At 39.9% G+C, this 15,160-nt stretch overlaps 1 protein-coding gene across 2 annotated transcripts in view; it reads right to left on the bottom strand.

Annotated features, from left to right (window-relative positions):
• The window catches only part of LAMA4 (laminin subunit alpha 4), a 93,548-nt gene that overhangs the window by 39,461 nt on the left and 38,927 nt on the right, over nucleotides 1–15,160 (bottom strand). For both annotated transcript variants that reach the window (XM_042821559.1, XM_042821551.1), the window contains exons 5-12: nucleotides 13,807–14,021; nucleotides 10,658–10,753; nucleotides 9,249–9,400; nucleotides 8,991–9,101; nucleotides 6,186–6,297; nucleotides 2,975–3,142; nucleotides 2,057–2,250; nucleotides 137–253 (exon numbers count right to left, since the gene is read on the bottom strand). In XM_042821559.1, the coding sequence (XP_042677493.1) occupies nucleotides 137–253; nucleotides 2,057–2,250; nucleotides 2,975–3,142; nucleotides 6,186–6,297; nucleotides 8,991–9,101; nucleotides 9,249–9,400; nucleotides 10,658–10,753; nucleotides 13,807–14,021 (1,165 nt within the window). The remainder of the gene's footprint in view (nucleotides 1–136; nucleotides 254–2,056; nucleotides 2,251–2,974; nucleotides 3,143–6,185; nucleotides 6,298–8,990; nucleotides 9,102–9,248; nucleotides 9,401–10,657; nucleotides 10,754–13,806; nucleotides 14,022–15,160) is intronic.

Raw genomic sequence — 15,160 nt, forward strand, 5'->3', positions numbered from 1 at the left:
GGAAAGGAAAGGAAAGGAAAGGAAAGGAAAGGAAAGGAAAGGAAAGGTGTTTTTCATTCAGTGGTCTAAGTACATGACTTTTTAAAAGTTCAAAAATTCAGGACATACCATTTAGACAAGTCAATGAGGCACCTACCTTTATTACCTCACTTAACTCTGAGCTGATCTTTTGTGGTTCTGCCAGAATAGCTGTGGCACTTAGCACAATACTGTTCACTTCATCTGCTTGCTCTTTTAATTTCTCATGTTGTTTCTACAGAACAAATCAACAAAAAAATTGCTCTGATTGATAGTGTTATAATTTTTGTTTTGTTACTAATGTTAACTTAAGAAAAGGTAAACAAAATAGATTTTAGATAATTATGAAGTCGAAGTTTTTCATAGATACCTCTATTAATAAAATGGTGTTATTCCATTAATGTTTAGTCCTTATGGGAAAAAATCTTTTATAAGAATTAATTTTTTAATATTATATATTACAGCAAGAACAGTTATTGGGATTAAGTATTAGTCAGTGAATGGTCAGCATAAACAAATCAATCTGTAGGATTTTAAATTTATGGTATTGTGAATGTTTTTCACTCTCAATAATAAAGCTAACTTGAACAATCTCTCATTGTGAGGAATAATAAAAATCCAACTGGAAAATCCAACAGAACACACTTATGACTGCTGCTAGCTCACGTAAGGCTTCGTTTCAGACACGTCACATGAACTGCAACCTGCAACTACAACAATGAAACAACAGAAAAATAAAGAGACTTTACACACAAAGGATCTCAAGCTTCTCGTAGATGACTTCAAAAGAATAATGTGCTTGAGTTATCTACTGAATTATTAGACATTCCACATCATCATGAACTTCTAGTACAGAGCTCAAAATGGAGCCAGTGTGGTGCTATGAAACACAGAGGTTGGTCTGAATTCATAAGATCGTTCTTGTGACGAGAGGATTGCTCCCTAAACTGCTCTCCTCCAGACACAAAACAATTTCAGTCAGTAGAATGAAAACAGGTTCAAATGATCCTATATATTTTTTTTTTCTTGATTAAAAAATAAACAAGAAAAAGAATTTTAGGTGAGACAGTCTAATTTTGCATCCCTTAAAAAAAAACAGAAGTCTCATCAAACTGCTGCAAGGAAAACAATAATCTTTTTTTTTTAATATGAACAATGTATTAAGTACCTTTCTAGTATGAAGGACCTCAAAGTTCAATTTTCTCATCAGCCAGATGCTATTTGAACCTAACTCCACCACTCACATTTGAACTTCCCCCTTCTGTGGGGGTTCCACAGGGGAAGGTCTCCTCTGAGCTCTTCTCTGATTTATTGCTTTGTTCAAAATACTGAAGTTATTCAGTATAAAACAGTGCAAAAGAAGAAACTACTGTAGCCTCATAGCAAGGCAGTTCACCTAGCAAATAGGAAACCCATTTTCAACCTATCTGGTTGGATTTGTGCTTGCTGGTGCAAAGATAATCATCTACTCTTTCTAAACAACAAGAAGAACAACAAAAGCAAAAAAAAAAAGGAAAAAAAAAAAAGGGGGGGGGGGGGGGGGGGAAGAGTTTTGCTTAAAAGAGGAGAAGAAAGCTTGGATAGGGCAGTATGAACCCAACCACAGCCCAGAACCTAAATGCAGCACAGTCTCTATAAACAGAACATTTCATTAGAACACAACTACATCTGTAAGCATTAAGTCCTTCCACATTATAAATGCATAGCAGATGAAACAATTCCACCATAGTATTTATAGCAACTGTGCTACTTGGAATACATCTTCCTACGTTTAGGCATCAGTAACCATCTTTTCCTTGGCCAGCTAGGACATGCCATGCCAAAAGCAACATGCATTGTCACTTCACAAAAAAAGGCCTAATTTTTGCACTTCTCAACTTGTTTAGAACTGGAATGTTAAACTCATCCTGCTGAGGAGTTAAAGGATCTTTTTTGAGGTGGTGATTTCTAAATCTAAATGGTAATCCACTATTTTAAGTACTGGTAAATATGAGCTATTTCACAGATGCTGATAATAACTAGACTGCAATAATAATACCTCATGCTCTTGAAGATTGGCTGTGTTTTCCTTATTTATTGCCTCTGTTTGTGTAACATAGTCAAGTGCCTGGCCTAATGCCTCCTCCAGGTCTGACAGCTTCATATTGTGTTCACTGAGCTGCTCCACCACATCAGAAGCCAGAGATCTGGTGTCATTGTACCTCTCATGAAACTCTTCAACTCGCTGTAACACTGAAAGAAAAATCAGAGACGGCCGATTAGCCAGAGCAGGTACATGCAGACATGCATACAGACTATCGTGTATTTTTATGTCTGTCCTGCAACAAGCAGAGACCTGGGGAAGTCATTTTAAAGCAGGGGCACTTTGGGCTGCTGTTACAGTCTCACTGTTATGCCCGTCAGAGCCGTGACACTGCTGGCATTTTTTCCACAGCTTTAGCAGGGTGGGGAAAGGCAGGAAAAGAAAAAGCTGTAGCCCTGATGTTTATTTAATGCTTGACGATCTCCTGAAGTCAACAGAGTTACACTAGCTTGGGTTAGGAGACTGGCTGTCTGAAGCTGAGATTGCTTTTATGTTGGCAGATAATGGCTTCTTTGGCTTCTTTCACTCTTTTTTTTCTTCTTCTTTTACCCCAGATTTGCTCTTGAGCTTTTTTTTTTCCTTCAAACCATCAGAAGTAGGAATTATTATTTAATCTCTTTCACTTCTTGTTTAAGTAATTAATGACAGAAGACTGCTGATGGACACACAGGTCTCGTATGACCTGCTCCTACATTATCCCAAACTGTGATATGTATGGCTGCTCAACCACCAGCATCTGCTGTTCCTCCCCAGGATCTCAGCGTTACCTCCCAAGCTGCCCAGCGTGGACCTCAGCATTATGCCCTAAGCTGCACAGCCTGAGCCTGTTGCGTATCAACATCTGGGTGAATGGAAAACAGATTCAAAACTCACAGTCCTCTGCAGCATGTTCCTCTTCATCTGCAAGTTGCCTCTCATTTGTGAAGGGCTTACGGCGTTTGATCTCCTTCAGCATCTCCTCAGCCACACTCAGCTTCTGGGCAATTTCTTCAGAGCTTAGCTCTTGTTGAATCGCATAGTATTTCATCTTGCTGCTGATTTCTGTGGGAAAAAGGAACAGATGGTCAATCTAGCATGCTACAAAGAAGTAAACATTGTGGAGTACTTCTATTTTTGTGAATCCAGATCATGCTGGTAGCAAAAGAAAATTTTAATTATCCTACGACTCTACAGTAGGTAATTATTATCTTTAATCCAGTCTTAAAATGAAACCTGGAAATAAACAGTTTCTGGCATATGTAGGGATCTCATCAGAAGACGATGAGATTAAACAGGCAATGGTAATGTGCTTTATTTGGCTTGGCAGCTGGGATCATCTTTTCATTTTGAGCTCTGTGGCACGTAGCAGATTGGGGCTTTCATCTGGGATCATGTTTTGAAGTGCTACTGAAAAAATATGATGTTTATTAAATAACAATAGCAGCAAGGAGACTAAAATAATCTCTTTGGCCATCTGAAGAAGTTTGAGGCGCCTTTAAGATATAACATACAACTTCTGGTCTGATGATGGCTTGCTGGTTTAGAGATGGGTAGTATTTCAAGGTTTTAGTTTCAGTTCAGAAAATGCTGTTGGATCCTTGCAGCTGAAATTGAGTTTACCCATTCCCAGAGCAAGCATTATGAAGTTTTCTCACTTTTTCATCTCTGGATTCAAATACCAACCATGTCTTCTTTTGTACCCTTGAGTAGCTTTGGCTTGTGTTCATCACCAGTTTTGGGGATAAGCAGATCTGCCAAAGCCATCTGAAATTTTTAGTAAAGTATGTATGTATCACTGTGACACAACAAATTCCTTGTCAGAGTATCTTTTCATGCAGTTTCGGATGGCTCCTGAACGCATTAGTGAAGCTCTGAAGTCTCAGTCTCAGCAGTAACTGAATGGCTCCACAGCTTTCTTTTTCCTTCTCCTACTGGCACGCACAGACAAATATGTGTATGAAAATGGACACGCATGTACATCTTATCTTCAGAAGGACCTGGATCACCTTCTACAGAAGAGATAGAAGAGAATGATTTTGGGCATGGTGAAAATCGTTTTCACCCACCTGTTTCTAACTTCCTTTCTGGGTGAACAGGCACTCTTAATTGCAGGCACAGGTGTTGGTTTTCTACAATAGCTCAACCTGATTTCTACTGTGTCTTAAACTAGAAACATTTCTGCCTTCTGCACACCCTTTTCTCCCCAAGACAACTGATGATTAAAAAGAATTATCTACACAAATCAGCCAGTGAATACTTATGACAATCAATGAGGTTTAGGCTGATACCTATAGTCAAAAACTGTAGAAATGAAATGCGATGGTTGACCCCGTAATTAAAGATGATCTAGAATCATGGGTGTAAGAATGCAATACATTTTTAGAATTATGTGTGCATGGTCTTAGCCTGCCTCATTTTTGTGACAAGTTAAGTTAACTGTGTTTGTTGAAATTAAAGTACTGGTTAAAACATCCATGGAGCTAATGATCAGCAATGATAATGATTGATACGTCACAGCTCTTCCTTACAAAAGCTGCCACAGAACTTGAAATTACTGCTCTAAGTCAGAACCACTCAAGTTTGTTAATTAAGGATTTCTATTAATTGAAAAAGGGTTCTTTAACCTCACCTACCAGGCAACCTTCTGTTCTGGTGCCACACACAGATTTTAGTAGGTATAGAAGAAGAAGCAGAGATTGGTGTAATCTTAGTTTTATATACCATTATGATAATATTATGTCACAGATACTCCAGATGAAGATGATCATATTGGACTTGCAGTTGGGCTTGGGAAGGTGTTCACTGTTGTTATTTAACTTTTGATGTATAGTACAGTAAAAATTCTTGAAGATCCAAGCAGTTCCTGGCTGTAAATCAAACAAACCTTCCCCTGGGAAGGTCTGAAATATGTACATTTACAGTCAGAAGAGAAATTATGTTTTGAAATTTATGTTAGTTCTAGAGATGCTTTATTGCTCCAGCATGTTGCCCAAAGATGGACTTAAGTTTCACTTGCATCTCCACGTATCATATGCACAGATGAGCAGGACACTGAGATAACAGGAGACAGTTTGTCTCATGTTAACATGAAAAAGCTTTTGGTTTCATTCTTCTAATTTTGGAAGCTCTTAATCATGGTTACCTCTCCTGCTGTGAGACAGCATCCCTATAACCATTTCTGACAGTCTGCTCTAGCCATCTGGTTTAAAATTCTGCATTTCACTTTGTGGGGAAATGAGAGGCCAATGAAAATGTAGTTTTCTAATTCTACTTATGTATTTCAGGAAAAAAAAAGACAACAGTCACCCTCCAATACTGTTTGGATGGGTCTGAACTCAAACTCAACCAGAAATTTTGGTCAGATGAAGCAATAAACAACTTGAGGAGAAAAACATCACCACCTTCCAAAGTGAGACTGGGGATGCAGTACATCCACAAAATAGTGTACTATTCAGCATCTTTTTCTTTTTAGAAGCTTTGGCATGATGCTATATCAATCAACATGGTTCTACCAAGAAACAATTTGCTAAAATGCAAAATATTGGTGATTCACCAGAGGGATCACCAGACTTAGTCAGATCTGACTGCCATGGGTTCAAAAGGAAAAGTGATATTTAAAAAAAATCTGTCTAGCATTTGTGTGTCCTCTGTAATTTACCTGCAAGACTGGAAAAGAGCACTTGCATTAATCTGCTATAAAAGAAGACACCAAACGTTCTCACCTCCAATCCCATTCTTGTGCTTGTGGCTGCAATCAGTTCCAATCTGATATCAACTCTATTTTTTTTTCTTACCACTAGTATATATAAATACCTTGACTATCTATTCGAACAATCAGAGGTTACAAATTGAATTATCTTAAAGTATTTCATGTAAACTTATTTATTATTATTTTTCTTTTTCAGAATGAAAAAAATGAAGGAGATGCACTTATTCTAGTTGTCAGACCACTCAGAGACAACCTTTCATCATGGTACTGCAGGCGCTAGTGGCCTTCTGTGTGGATTGCTTCGTCAGAGTACCCGGGAGCTATGGCCTTTTTTTTGCTGGAAGTTTAATTAACACATGCTTCACAGTGAGCTGAACTAGAAATAAATCTATTTACCTTGAATATTATCTCTCATATTACTAAGCTTCTGCACGAGCTGAGTAGCACGACTGTTGGTCTCCATGGTTTCCTTCTGTACCAGTAGACCCTTGCTGGAAGCTTGATTTCCCTATGAATAAACCATGTAAGCAAGATATTAGATTTTTTTTTTTTTTCTTTCAGATCTGTATGCATGTGTGGAGATGAGCAGTGTAAACACACATTTAGCTTTTTCCTGATGAGCATGCAAAAGTCCATTTATCATATAAAGTGGTATTTACAGAGCTGTTTGAAGTGAAGGGCTGTCTTGTCGATATTTTCAGTATTGCAGAGTGAAAGATTAAAATCTGTCCCACATTTATCCATCACTTGCTGCAATCAAATTGTCATAAATTATGTACAGTTGTAAACCTCCCATCTGCCGAGTCTCCTAGGCATTCAGTAGGGCTGGCTCATTTTGCTGGATATTACATTTACTGAGTAAGTGTAGAGACTGCAGAGTAAGGCATGAAGCTCACCACCATTTTTAGATCACTGTCTCCCTCATGCGAGGTTGCTTGCTCTGCAACTTGTTAAAATTAAGAAAACAAGCATGAGGATTCAAAAGGCCCAGAAGAGCATAGCCACACTCTCATCACAAAAGCCATAAATACAGGTGAAGGTCAAGGAGGGGCCTCTGGAGGTCCTCTGGTCCAACCCCACTGCTCAAGCTAAGACACCAACAGCAGGTTGCCCAGGTCCATGCCCATACAGCTTCTGAAGATCTCCATGGAAAGAGACTCCATAACCTCTCTCAGCAATCTATCCCAGTGCTCCACCATTCACTGCATGTCATAGTAAGGACGGGTCCCCTGATGTTCTGTATTATGGCTGGGGCTGCACTCCCCATTGCATTTCCCATATGTGCATTGAGGTGATGGTCCCCAAACAAGTGAGGCACAGAGTGAAGCTGCTAGGGAGGTAAACATTTACGTTGGCACGGCTATCATATGATCTGGACATGATGTTAACTTTGGGATTCCTTAGATTTGATTTTCACTGGTATATCTAAGGAAGGAGAAGATAACATGGCTGCTGACCACGTGTATGCGTGTAAGCCCGCACCACACGCTTCGCAGTGGCGCAGTGTTCAGTTCAGTGCCCTCTTAGGGCTGCAGCAGTGAAAATCCACACTGTAAAATCTGTCTGAGCATGGGAGTGAAGGCTGGAGAGCTCGAGCTCCTGCTGCGCTCGCGTCATGGCGACGCCAGACCTGCTGAGGCGTTGGCACCAGGGGGCGCCTGAGGCCACGCCGACACGGCCGGGCTTAGTGGAAGGCTTGTATTGTGTGCTTGCTTGTTATCAGTCTTTGAAGGGCTTGTCCTTTACTGCTGTCAAGGTTTCCAAAAGGTTAGTGGGAAGCATAGCTGGGTGAGTGAGGGGTTCTCTTAATGGCCCTCATTTCCCCAGTGGCATGGGGCACTTGCCCTGTGCTTTGCTTGGAACCTGAGCAGGAAACGTGTTGGGCTCCCCCAAGTCTGCCAAACACTCATGGTCAAGCTGTGAGCAACTTTACTCTGAGCTCGTCCCGAGCAGCTTCCAGGTGTTACAGACCACATTTATCACATGCACTCACATTTCTCTTTTGAACCCTTGTAATTCTGCAGTGCCCTTTCTCCTAAATATTGTGCTGATTAAAAATACCCAAACCCAAATTTTATTTTGTCTTCTATTTGTCTATACAGCCTTTCTTTTTACTCTTTGTTTTTCTTTTTTTTCTTTTTTTTCTTTTTTTTTTCCTTTTTTTGTTCTTCTTCTTTGTTCTCCTGCATTTCAGTTTTCTTAATGGTATATAATTTTGCCTTGTGAAGGAATTGGTAAGTGAACGTAAGGTGTGGTGTTTTGCAATAAGCATGAAAGACACTCCAGTTGCTGTGTCAGCTGTGGTTATCTCTGGCTGGAAATAACATAACATGGTGTATTTCCCTAAAATTTATATATTTCAGTAACAAAAAGCTGTTCAATAATACTCATTTAAAATAGAAGAGATGCAATTTTGAACTTCATTCTTAACACAGAATCAATAATAGAATCATTAAGTTTGGAAAATATGACTACGATCATCTAGTCCAACCCAACTCCCTGGGTAGCCTGTACCAGTGCCTCATCATGCTTTCTGAGAATAAATTTTTCCCAATATCCAACCTGAGACATAGCACATCAGTATTCCTTCAGGGTGCAGTGAAAGTGTTCTGTGAGCTGAGAGCAGATAACCTTAATTTTATGGCCTGACAATTGAATATGGATGTAACATTTATGATAATAATTGTGATAAAACATATCTTGAGTGCTGATCAGGCTCCCATCTCAGTGGGTACCTAAAAAGGCTTTTAAATCAGCAGCTTTGTAGCACACTGTGAAGTGACTAATCAGACTAAATGGAATTTTACAAGGGCGTACATGTAAAATAAATATAATATGAAGATTCCTAAAGTCAGTCCAAATTACTTTAATGTTGGTTACTTCGGTTTGAAATTGCAAGGCAGGGTGTCTACTGTGCCTATGATGTAATGGGAGGAAAAAGGAACTAGATTCCAAGGGAAGGCTCTTTGCTGTCTTTGACAAACCTCTGACTACGCTCAGAAAAGTTTGGCTCTTCCTTTCCTGGGAAGAAGACTTGGTGGGTCTTCAGCACTTTTAATTTAGAGCCTCAGTAAAGTGGAAAGTTGAGAAATGAAACATTATCCTAACTTTCTTTCAGGGCACTCTTATGCAGTGAATGTTGTTTGCCAGCATGAGAATGTCACATGCCACAAGGCCTCTGTGCACTGGCTGTAAACAAACCTGGTCATTCAGGTTTTCTGCCTCTCTCAGGAGATCATTCATGTCATCCACAGCATCATCGACCTCGATGGTCCAAAGTGTGGAGTGGTCCTTTTTTTTCGACATTGCTGCCTGTGTGTAGGGAAAATAAGAAGTCAGCACATCCCAAACCAAATTTCTGCACTGAGGGCGGATATGTAAATTTACATGAATGGATGGAAACCCATTGATGAAAATTACATTAAAAAAAAAAAAGCAAAACATCATCAATATTTGTACCTGGAGATGGGTAGTAGTGAGGTTCAGGTCATTCAAACGTTTCTGAGCTGCAACACCTGTAGAGATGCTCAACAAAGTTGATTTGCTTTCATCAATAGCCAGCACTGCTAACCTGATGTCATCTGTCAAATCCCAAATGCATTTATCGCAGCCTGATGAGAAAATAAAAGTGTCATTGTAGTGCTTGTGAAACTTAACATCTTAAATTTACTTTTGTGTGCTCCATGGGGTTTCCTCTTTCTGAAATGGATGGGCCTTGATTTATATCCATTTTTCTTTCCCTTTCATCCACCCACTCCCAAGGTCCCACAGGACAGGCACGATGCTTCCAGCTGAGCAGCACCAGATGGGACTGCTCTGAAGGGCCATCGAGGCGGCACTGCAATCAGTAGGGAGCGGGAGATGAAGCATTTCCTGGCTATTCCCTAGAGGTTCCACGTGTTTGTGTCCCAGTGAACAACAGATGAGGGTCAAAAAAAACAAGTTCATTTTGCCAGCAGCCAGAACTCTGCATTTTAAATCTAGTGATATGAGAAGTAAGGATGTCTAGCAGCCAGATGCTTGGCTGTCTACCCAATTAGAATGGCGACTTCTCAAAGCAGAGTTTTGACATGTTGAATTATGCTGCTGCAGAACTGCACCCTTGTCCTGTAAGAATGTTTGCAATACTACTTTGTTTTTAGTGACATTTGTGCCACCAGTAAATGCAGGAGGCTTAGATGAATATGAAACACAGATTCCTGTAGGAACTTTTGCTTGGTATTGTACAGTCTGTTTTCCTGATGGCAGCAGCTGCCAAATGTTTTTCTTCTGATTGTGCTTCTGGACACGTGATCTCTCTTCTTGGGAACAGACTTATGAATCCATAGGTGACACATAGTCTGTATAGTACTATAGTCTTAATGCTATCTTTTTAAAACTATCAGTATTCACTAGAAGTTGTAACAGTGCTTTTGAAACAGGCTTCCTGTATTTAGAATAGGGCAGACAGCTGAAAAGAAACTGACTGATGTGTGTATGTCAAATCCAACAGTAACAATTTATATTTCATATAAAATGACAAAAACAGAAATATATGCAAGGTAGCATTTTAGGGCTGTTTTTTTTTTGCAGGCTCTGTATCTCTAGGCCTAGAGAAGTAATTTTCATGATACATCCCTACTGCTCTGCAGTTTGTACCTAAACATATAGCCTGTTTTATAGAGCTGAACATATTAATGGGCTCAGTCAGGCAAGTAAGTATGAATTAAAATACACAGTTGGTAGGGCACTGGATCTTTGCGTGTTTAAGTACCCTGCAGAATCATGGCACAAGTGTGCACTGGAGAGAGAGCTGAGCTGTTAAGTTAGTATCTGCAAGCATCTGAGAGTGATCTTCATTTTTGGTGTTCTCATAATATTATTCTTACTGATGGTTGGGCAGTCTGTGCCAGTAGAAACTACAGGACTGTCTGCGAGGCATTGTCCAGTCTGGCTGTCACACATTCTCCCACCGCAGTTACATGCTGAGGAAAAGAAAAGGGTTTTCAGATAGTAATCTTCAAAATGTTCAACCCAGCTTTCCCATTCCAAGAGTAATGAAATGATTGAACGTGGGATTGTGCAAAGGTAATCAAACCATAATCAAGGGCTTCCTTGAATGATTTTTCCTTAATTACATAGATTGGACCAGATGAAATATCAGCCATGACACAGAACGTATGTGCTGAAGTGACTTGTTCAAAGCTTCCCAGCTGGTCAAAAGCAGAGGCAGAAAGGCCAGAGTTGTCCAGCGGTGCCGTTGTACATTAACATCTGCAGAGGGTGACGTTTAGGAGATGTGCTAAGGGAAGCAGTACAGCTGATGTTAATTACTTGTTATGTAACTCTCTGCAGGCCTGTGGAACTTCTCAATGCTGTGTCAGGCTCCCACCAAATAAAGTTTCCAGCTGTCAGGGAGTGATAGTGGACTCTAATTCCAGCTTGATCATATCAAGAATTAAGTATCTCCTACCACTTAAAATGAAGAACAAGTGAGGTTTAGCATTTTTTTTAAACTGAGTAAGCTGCATTTCTTTTGCCAACACAAGTGGCTTTTTAGAAAGTTTAATTTTTAATCTAAAGTGTCTCAAGATTTAATTGGCCTTTAAAAATATATTATTTTCAAGATTAAAATATTCTTGGAACGCTTTGATAGAATAACAAAAATTAGCAAAATAGAGGAACAGCAGTGACTTATCTGGAATTCATTTTACTCTTGTGATTCATGGTTTCAGCAGAATCTCGTATCTAACAAAATTTGTTACTGCCATTTTACTGCAGCACATTCATTGTTCTCTGTGAGTTTCCTTATATTTACATTCCACATTGAGCATTCAAGGAATTTTCTATGAAAATTTGTAATACAGCCTCAAAGTCAACACTATAATCTAACACTGGAATATTTCTTTGTAACTGAACCAAAGTTAGAAGTATTCATTCTTTATACTAGAGATGAAAGAAGTTGGTTAAGAATGTTATGAGGTAATCAACCTTTTGACTTCTCCACAAGTTTGAATTGGCGTATTGCAGCTCCTGAACCTACACTGTTTTGCTATTTCTTTTATTAAGAAGTGAAAGAGAAATCTCAGTTGAAAGCAGAGATTTCTCTTAACCTGTATCACAGGATCTATATCACAACTCTAGTTTGGATTAGGTTAGTACTCAAGAAAATCAAATTGTGTCTTCTTATTGAACTGGATAACTCTTGTTACACAAATGCTTATAGTAAATTCATTTCAAAAGCAGTGCTGACAATATTTCATCAACTTGTTCAAGAGGTACCAAATTTTTAATAGGGAGTTCAGAGTTTCAGTGCTATTGTGGTTTACTAGTGGAGAAAGTTTCTAATTTACCTGCATTTCCGAGGGAGACTTGTAGAAAGCTTTGAAGTATGGATAAAGGACACATAATTAAGAAATTTAATGAAAGGAGGCTGAAAACTGCTGTTGACAACTACAAAAACTTTTTCTTCTGCATGAAAGAAAAAAGGATTATCTTAGCTGGATAGAAGTAATTGCTTGCTTTTTCTTTTTCTTTTTCTTTCTTTTTTTTTTTTTTTTATTCTGTATACCTCTTCAGATATTCTGTGAAAAATGTGTACATAGACTGTTTTTAATACTATGGGGTTTTTTTTGACTGTTTGTTTTAAAGAAGGTAATTATCTTATTTGAGAATCAATATGTGTTCTAAGTAAGAACTCTAGTCATTCTGAACTGCCGAATAAACTATAAGCTTGCCTTGTAAGCTACCACAATAGTTTGGCTATCATGGATTTGTTGACTGATGCAGGAGATCATTGCAGCTGCCATGTATCAAGTACAACACATTTGGGTGTTTAGCAGAAGTGATGGTAGAATGAGGACTGCATAACTTTCTGAAACACAATACTTCAAAATCAGAATTTGCTAGAGTCAGCCAAAAGATTGCTGAAAGCATAAAATGAAATGCATAAGCAGGAATTGCTTTTACAACCTCAAAATCACAGAGATTGAATTGTGGGCATATGTTGGGTGCCCAGATCCAGATGTGATTAAAGCTTCAGGATGTGCAGTTCCTGCAGCCTCTGTCTTTGGCTTGTTTGGATACCTGTGATCAGCTTTTGGGGTTATGGTGTATTACCTCCTCTCCCTAATTCAGTTGAATTAATGTAACTTAGTGAGGTGAATTATACTTTGGAAACAGGAAACAGAATCAGAGAATCACAGAATCAACCGGGTTGGAAGGGACCTCAAGGATCATGTAGTTCCAACCCCCCTGCCTAGCAGGGCCACCAAACATACACATTTAGATCAGGACAAGAAGGAACTGCATCATACACTGTACGCGTAAATGAAGACTGCTGCACAAAAAACACTTGAGTCCAGATTGTCCTCACAGTTTCTAATCTCCAGGATCCAGAACTTAACACTTTGTAGTAAGTGAATAAAAACTCCAGGTGCATATTGAGTTACAAGAAGTATGGAAATTTTATCAAGACATTGCAGACATACGAGGGATTGCACCTTGAACCCAGGAGTACTTCAAATGTCTAAGCCAGTTGCAAGCTTCAATGGCTTACATTCAAATCAAGCTGAGAGTTAGGAGTAATCCATCTTCCTAATTTGTGTTACTGTCCTTGTGGAAAGGATTCTGGCAATGGGATTGGGAGGGAGCACCAAGGTCCTTGCTCTGAGCACTTGCATTTTGCCTTTAGCTGTGGTTGTTTCTCATCTCTTTGGAGAAAGATGCAGTCTCTCCTCCCACAGCCAAAGCAATGACGAAGGGCATGAGGACAAAGTGTTGTCTGGCATTTAGTTGGGATATGGGGTCTGGGCTCTTGAGAATTCCTTATGGGTAATGGAAAACAGGCTAGATTCAGGGGTTATTTAGCTGATGGAACATCTACAGTAATGCACTAGGAGTGTGGCCAGAACCCCCCCGCCTCCCAGGCCCACTCCCAGGCATCTGATGACTGATTTAAACATCTCTGGGAGGCAGTCTGTGCCCCATGCAGTACCAACTTTTTTTCTGCTCCATTACATTGAACTACAGACAATACCTGTGCAATTTTTAGCGAATACAGCGTCCCCGTAGTAACCTGGAGCACATCGCTCACACTTGAAGCCCGTGGTGTGGTGCAGGCAGTTGCGACACTGGCCGGTCACTTCATCGCAGTCTTCAAAAATCAGGTTTGGGTCTGAGTTGCCACTGCAGTCACATCTTTTACAAGTGCTTCCGATTAGCAAAGGATTCCCATAGTAACCAGGGGCACACCTAAAAGGAGAAGCAAGCCCAAAGTTGACTTGCAATGCCATTCTCATCTGTAGTACCATTATACTCTTACCTAATTGATGTTCTCATGAACTGCTGACAGTCAGCAATCACTAAAGGACAGAAGTTAGGAGCTGTACTCCTGAAGATGCTTTTTTATGCTCTAATCACATACTGTCCTATTACTTAATTTTTCCCTTCTTGAACACTTCTGGTATCTCAGTCACTCTACTCTGCCTTATTTTTTTTTTGTATCCTTAGTGGGGCAGTGATTTGTTCTCCATTGTTTAAAATATAACAGCATGACCTTGGCAGAGAGGCAGTTCTGTTGTTTGTTTTGGTCTCTTTCAGCTTTGGATCTCTCCAGCTATATTGTGTTCTATAGGAAACCAGGGCAAGAGACTGCTTTTCGTGATGTGGAAACTTAGAGGAAGTTCAGATGTTATTTTCATTATGATTGCAGATAACAGAGTTCAGACTGGAAGAGAACTAAAAAATATGTCTGTGATGTGGCACTGGGATGGCAGCTAGTGTTTGCAGAACCAAACAGGTGCTGAATCAATCCATTACATCCACAGCATTTTTTGGTTTGTTCTGTTAGCCTGTTGGTTGAGGCCAAAGAGTAAGAATGTCTGTGAGCCCAAGAGGGGAGGATGTCTGTGAAGGGTTGCAGAGGGAGAGCAGGAAATAGACAACAGGCTTTGCAGAGAAGAGTCACTTTTGGGATGCGTTTGTGTTGAATGCTTGTTACATCATAAAATGGGCCAGGTACTGAAACTGTGCTGATTGTTGGAAGTCTAGACAAACCAGCAGTATTTAGGAAGCAGAGGGAGCCAGGGCTGTCAGCTGGCAGGATGGAGACAGCCTATGTGGCCTGTGGCATTCTTGCAGGGTGGCAGGAGAGCTTGTGACCCTGCAGTCTGCACTACAGAGGCTGGGGACTTGTGGCCCCAAACTTATGGGAAAGAAGAATGTCTGCAGGGAAGGGGTAACTAGCCGGTGTAATGATTGCTCATTGAAGAAGTGAGAGGGTTGAAAGGTTGTTGGAATTATTTAGTTAAGGAGTACTCTGTTATCCTGTTTTATCACCCTGTTGTCCCGGTCTTTTCTCCCATCCATAAAGCCCGGCATTCAGATACTGT

The sequence above is a fragment of the Centrocercus urophasianus genome, unplaced genomic scaffold, assembly GCF_019232065.1.
Source record: "Centrocercus urophasianus isolate 14NV4802_14NV808 unplaced genomic scaffold, USGS_Curo_1.0 seq_10, whole genome shotgun sequence".
NCBI lineage: Eukaryota > Metazoa > Chordata > Aves > Galliformes > Phasianidae > Centrocercus > Centrocercus urophasianus.